The sequence below is a fragment of the Chenopodium quinoa genome, unplaced genomic scaffold (genome assembly GCF_001683475.1).
Source record: "Chenopodium quinoa cultivar QQ74 unplaced genomic scaffold, ASM168347v1, whole genome shotgun sequence".
In the NCBI taxonomy this organism is placed as follows: domain Eukaryota; kingdom Viridiplantae; phylum Streptophyta; class Magnoliopsida; order Caryophyllales; family Amaranthaceae; genus Chenopodium; species Chenopodium quinoa.
In genome coordinates this window covers 2,685,142-2,691,655 of record NW_018743074.1, presented here as the reverse complement: position 1 = coordinate 2,691,655, position 6,514 = coordinate 2,685,142, and the positions used below count along the sequence as shown (strand labels likewise).

The window sequence follows — 6,514 nt, the reverse complement described above, 5'->3', positions numbered from 1 at the left end:
CAAAAAACACCTCACCACCGACGATTCTTACGCAGAAACCACCTGCACCATCACTGTCACCCCAAAACCATCGCTACTCATCCAAATACCACGTACCCTTATCTACCTCAAATTAACTCCCACCCATCCCAAACCAGCATTACCACCCAAAACCACCTTTTTCCCACCCTGACATACCGCCCACCCCTCAAAATCGGCCCCTACATAGACGCCACAACCCACTCGAAATCCCAAAAACCCACCCCGTGAAAAAAAAAAAAAAACCCTTACCCACTCAAAACCACCAACATTCACCCAAAAACCTTTAACCCTACAATTCGAACGAAGAAGCCTCGAAGTTGAATGAACGGCCATTGGAGAGAATAACTAAAGATGCCGCGTACATAATAACAATAGTAATGCACTTCAATTTCTACTCCAACGTATAGCAAAAAAAAAAAAAAAATAAAATAAACATAAAAAAAGAAAAAAAAGTCTTTGGCTTGGGAAGTATCACAAAGGAGCTCCAAAGCTAGGTGGCCACAATACCTGGCCCTCTTAAGCCCCCGAGTTATCTACCCTACCATTCTTAAGCTTCCCACTGGGTATTAAGGAAGAACAGTTGTAATCAACACCAATTGCGGTGCGCAAAATTACAAGGATTATCAAGATGGTAAGAGAATACAAGTGTAAGGGGAAAATGGATAACCATTTGTTGATTAATTTTGGGTAAGCTTCTCTGTCCTGATTCCTGCAGAATGCAATTTAAGCTCTTACACAGTAGGATTCCTATGTTGATTCCTGTGACAGGATATGAAAGAAAATTAAGACCAAGCATAAGCATAACTATACTTTTATTTCACTAATAAATTTTTTGATTGATTTGATTATTCCACCATCAATATGTTAACAGGTGTAAAACAACACATACTGGCAACTGCTTTGTAATTCCTGGCCCGGGGGGGTGGTGGGAAACTCTCAGCACAATGAACAGGATGCATGTTCAGAAAACTTGCAGCAAGAAACCAGCTTTTTCAAATGATTAACTCACTTTTTATCAACTTCTTGAGACACGCTCTTTTCGCTATCCAGTTGCTTCTGTGGCTGTCGTGAAGCTGCCTCCTGGGTTGTGGGTTTGTTTTTGGCAGGAATATTGCTATCGTCTGATCTGCTATTAGGATCTACTCTCTCTTGATATTGATCTGCAATTTTTCTCTTTTCGTCACTTGGTCCTTTCTTTGTTTTCACCACAATTTCCTTCAAAGTTTCCTCGAGTGCTTCTAGCCTCTCTTTGACCTTTAAAAGCTCTGGACTTATAGCCTCTGCTTCTTTTTCTTCCGCAGCAGCAGCTTCCATCTCTTTTGCCTTTTGTTCTTCCTCTGCTTTCTTTTTCAGTTCCAGCTCCTAACATGAAAATGGACCTACTTTGAGAAATCTAGCAAAAAGATAAGGATGAAAATTTCCATCATACTCTGAAAGTATATCATTGCCTAACTTGTTCATCCCAGATCAAGTTAACTAACTTAAGGGCAATGTTACTGTCACCAAGGCAAATCATAAGTATGCTTGTGCCAGATCATACTTTATTGTTCATACGAGTAATCAATCCCCAGCATATGGAAGACTATAGGAAACTGTAGTTAAAAGCAATGGTCTGAACTCTGAAGTGATATTCTTTGTACATTCAAAGAATATGATTTTTGAAAGTTTGCCACAACAATGTCATAAGGAGTTTGACGCTCACAAAACATACAAGTAGTATTCTAGGACGGATACATGAATAAGGAAAATAAAAATGAAAAAATTTGGACTGTACAAGAGCTTCTTCAAGTGCCAAAACGTGGCCCCTCTATAAATTCGTATCCATCTCCCTTTTCCTAGAGACCAATTAGAAAAATTACCAGGTTATCATCCTTTTGGAAGAGAACTACATCTGATATACTTTGGTATTACATAACGAGTCCTGACCAAGAAACAAAAAAAAGGCTGGGGTGGGGGCAAGATAAAAGAAATGCCAATTAAGCATAGAAAGGTCTGTATTCTGTAATGCTAGTCCCTCTATAGTTTCAGATGTATGTGAACTCATACAGTCATACTTACACTGCAGAGAGCTGATTTCTAAAATCCAAGATGTGATGTAGAAATCCATTGACCATTAGTTTGAGAAAATAAGCATTATTTCCCTAGCAATGAAGGTCTTCCTCAAAAAAAACAAATGGAACAAAAAGTTACAGTATAGATAAAGAAACTATAAAAACAGTTCATTACCGCCTCCATTTTTCTCATATCATAACGAGCATATTGGGCCACGAGATACACAGCTGAAACAGACAACATTCTTGTAAAGATTGCAGTTGGAATTTGGAACTGGATACAGTAAACACAAACAGTAGAATAGTGCAGTACCCAGCGATGGCATGAGGGCAAAAAAGAGCTGCACCATATGGAAATCGAGCCTAATCATGGAAAGTAATTAGTGAAAACCTGAGACAGGAAGTACAAACTCAACTTAAGTTGTTCAACTCAACACTGAACATGTCTCATGAAATTATAAGACCAATGATTGTATACTAGACAAGCAAATACAGTATCTATTTTAATACATGCAAACTGCCAAGGACATAAATTATATGCCCATCCTTATGGTAGGCAATGGAACGGGTCTGGGCTAAGGCCCTACTATCCAGGGTGCTCTCAACCCAGTTAGCCAGACACTTTGAGGGTGCATTTGGTAGGGTTGAAAGAAGCACAATGAAATTATAACAAACGAAAGGGGGAAATGTTTATGAAATTGACAACTATTGCTTTTATTAATCATTAGGTAAATTAATAAAAATGGAATGGAAACAAATGAAAGATTGAGGGTATCATGACTTGTTGCCACTGGCTGGGGAGGGCAACAAGGGGGTGAAATCAATTACCCTCAAGTAAGGGAAACTTTTGCCATACTGTAAACAAACAACCTATGATGGATATACTTTAGTAAATCCAGTTTGAACCCTAAATCTTCATACTAAATGCAACAGACTGTAGATTGTTTCAGAGAGTGAAATAACTAGCTAATCATATTGTAGTCATTATTATCCTTGGGAAATAGGTATGGAAACAACATTACAAACTAAACAAAGAATTGAAATTTAAAGCCACCGCAGTATAACTAAGGTACCCAAAACACTAAAACAACAAAAAGAGAACAACAACAACAAAGGAGGAGATTACCCAAAATTCTTCTTCTTGGGAGGAGTGGAGAAAAGAATCTTAGCAGCCTTAGTAAAATTAAGGTTGTCCAAGTCTCTTAAATAATTAAAGCTGTTGCTGCCATCAGAATCACAAGGCTGGTGCTTCATTTTGTTGTTTAGAGCAGTAGAATTGCAAAATGGTCGTGTTGTTGGTGCATGCTGAATTTTAAAGAAACGAACTGAATGGCGGACCCAACTGCTACTGCTTCTGCCGCCAAACATGTCTCCCTTAGTCCCTTATACGCCACTGTCACATTACCCCCTATGTTTCCCAGTAGATAAATATATATGAGAAATTTTAATAATATAATAATCTTAAAGGCAACTCAACAACACTAAACCTATAAAACTGCACAATGTTAATATATATACGAAAATAAAAACCGAACACCCAACAACAACAACGACAAAGCCTAAGTCCCAAAATGATTTGGGGTTGGCTAACATAAATCGTCATAAGGAATCGTACGATATAAAGAAAAGGACATAACAAGATAAAAACTGAACAACCAATTATGAAATCGAAATTGAAACCTGAAACCCAAACTTTAGATAGCTAGAAAATATAGAGAAGCTACACAAATGAATGCTTATAATGTTCTGCTAAATCTGAATACAATTAAAGCAAATTGGGAGGCGAGAAAATTCACAATTTTGAGACATGTAGGCAAGCAAATGGAAGCCAGCCATTGTCGCAACCCCTCGCTACCTCTCGTTTTCCATCTAGACCAAGGTCATGGGCGGACAGGTCGATAATTAACGAGTCAGGTTCGGGCTTGGTTGCATTAAATTTTGAATGGGTTGGGTCAGATCAAGATCCATTTAGATCCGCCCAACCCAAACCCTTTACTTTTCAATATTGTTAATGTTTGGGCAAGAAAACTAAAAAGGCACTCAAAATCTAAAGAACACACTTGATAACCATTTTCTCTCTCCTCAGTTGCTGGTGCACAAACTTCACTAACAATTCATTTTCTTTGATCATTACCCGCCTTCATTTTCAAGATTTTCTTTGATCATTCCCCACCTTTATACATATCTCAACCTTAATCTCTAATTTTCTCATACTACTAATCCCAATTTTTGTAATAATCTAACAAATTAAACGTCAACCTTTGTTGCGTCAGAATCATACTATTGTGTCCTTGGTTTAAGTAACGCTTCATATACAGAGTAAATTCGTTGCACTTATCACAAACTAGCTATGGTATGTTATCAATAATTTTAAGTAGCGTTACATAAAAAATCAAGACATGAACCCAATATCCTAGATTTTGTATGAATTTTAAACTATCAATCCAGCAATTTTACAAGATGGAGGCTAATGATAGGATCTTATGTGAGAAGAAGATGGATGTCTGAGAGAATGGAAGACTGTTGAAGGCAATGATAAAAGAAAGATTATTTTTTATTTTCAACATATTGACCCTTATAGGGCCGGCCCACCCAGTTAAGAACCCATTATTGGGGTGACCGGCTAAAGGCTTGCCTATTTATCAATTGGATGGACCTGACCCATTTATAAATGGGCAGGTCAGGGCTTTAAATGGGGGCATGACCCATTGTACAGGTCAATTTCCATCTATGTACTCTCAAAAACACTACAAGAAGAAGGTTTTTTAGCTAGTGACCTAATTAAAAAAAATACTTAAAACATACCTATACACTATATTATGCAGCTTTTGGACAACATATCAAGGCTTTTGGACCACTAAATATGTCAGCTCAACAAACATTTGGGAATTTTAGGCTCAAACTATCTACTATCTATGCTCAAATCACATTCAGAGATAAATCAAAACTTTGAGCATCTTTCTTTTGCAAATACAAAACAATAAAAATTGTCAGCACTACAAATAAACAGCCAACAAACAAAAGAACAGACAACTCACCTCCTTGTAGGCAGTGGCGTCTCCAGGATTTGCGAAGTGTGGGTTCGAAACTTCAGAAGTTCGGAATCATAATTAACAAAGGGATGAAAATATAATAATTTAAAATTAAGTACATAAGTTCATATTATGGATTACAAATAGATTACACATAGAAAAATGAAAAAATAAAACTACAGAAGCATTTTTCGAGTATATCTCAAATTCATTATATATCACTATATCTCAAATTCATTATATATCACTATACCACAATGGCACAATCTACAATTTTACATTATATATCATTATATCTCAAATTCCCAATCAAATTAGCAATTATCATTTACCAATAACTCAATACGACAATAAAGGCAGCAAGGCACTAGTCACTTAGTCAGGCACTCAAGGTCACAGGCAGCAAGGCAGCAAGGCACTTGGCAGCAATTCAACAAGACAACAAATGCAATTAGACTAAAACTAAAAGACAACATTCAGTCAGTCACAATTAATCAATTAGACAATTTCTGAATTTCGACAACAATCACAACATTCACAAATTACAATTAGACAATTTCAATAACATTCACAAATCACAATTAGACAATTTTGAGTTTTCGACAATTGAAAACAATGAAATTATGAAAGACAGAAAGACAGCACTATCGCATACTCGCATTGAGCATTCACAATCACAGATTCACAGCAAGGCAGCAATAAGCATTAAAGGAAACCGGAAAGGCAAGCTCACCAGACACCAGGTTGACTGGTAGAGGCCGTGGACTGAAGCGTCACGAACTGATTGATTGAACGAAGGTGGCCGGTGAAGGACGACTAAAGGCGGAATGCGTCACGGAGTCACGGACTAAAAGGTGGCCGGCGGGCGGCGATTGGCGAGATTCAGGGGAGTTAGGGTTTTAGAATTTGGGGGAAAAGTGGAAAACTGTTCGTGATAAACAGTAATGTAGAAACCAAAAAGGAAAAAAAATTAAAGTGTGACGGTGAGTAATGGGATTCGAACTCATAATTTCATATACAATGTGAGGTAAAAAAACCACTGAGCTGCACCTTTACTTCTTGACATTTGCTACACAGATATTTATTTTAACCGTTTTTCCAGTTTTTGTATTTTTATAAAAAAAATTCAAAAAATCAGTGGGTTCAATGAACCCACTTGAACCCACATTGGCTCCGCCCCTTCTTGTAGGCCTCAAGAGGATGTGATAACTTAGGGAATGACATTCATGCGTAAGTAAAGGTCAATCACAAGCAGGCCCATCCTTGAGCTAGGGCAAGAGGGTCAGCTGCCCTGGCCAGGGAGAAAAGGTCCAACATCATACTTCCATTCTAGCATTAAAGGGTTCTGCAACATATTAGCAATCAAAATTGGTTCAATTATCAAATTAGGCTCAAAAAATCACATGAGTT

The 6,514-nt window shown here is 37.4% G+C and overlaps 1 protein-coding gene across 2 annotated transcripts; it reads right to left on the bottom strand.

The window, feature by feature from the left end:
• Positions 1-456: 456 nt before the first annotated feature.
• LOC110731750 lies at positions 457-6,110 on the bottom strand. Of its 2 annotated transcripts, none has more exons than XR_002513348.1 (7): positions 5,838-6,110; positions 5,111-5,160; positions 3,199-3,480; positions 2,386-2,435; positions 2,248-2,300; positions 911-1,383; positions 457-780 (listed from the first exon to the last, which is right to left on the bottom strand). XR_002513348.1 is itself a non-coding variant. In XM_021911649.1 (7 exons), the coding sequence occupies exons 3-7, from the start codon at positions 3,438-3,440 to the stop codon at positions 753-755; spliced, it is 726 nt and encodes a 241-aa protein (XP_021767341.1). In that variant the 5' UTR covers positions 3,441-3,480; positions 5,111-5,160; positions 5,838-6,110; the 3' UTR covers positions 457-752. The 2 variants fall into 2 exon arrangements, 1 of the variants encoding a protein (XP_021767341.1); XM_021911649.1 differs by having other exon boundaries at positions 1,031-1,383.
• Between the last annotated feature and the right edge of the window lie 404 nt (positions 6,111-6,514).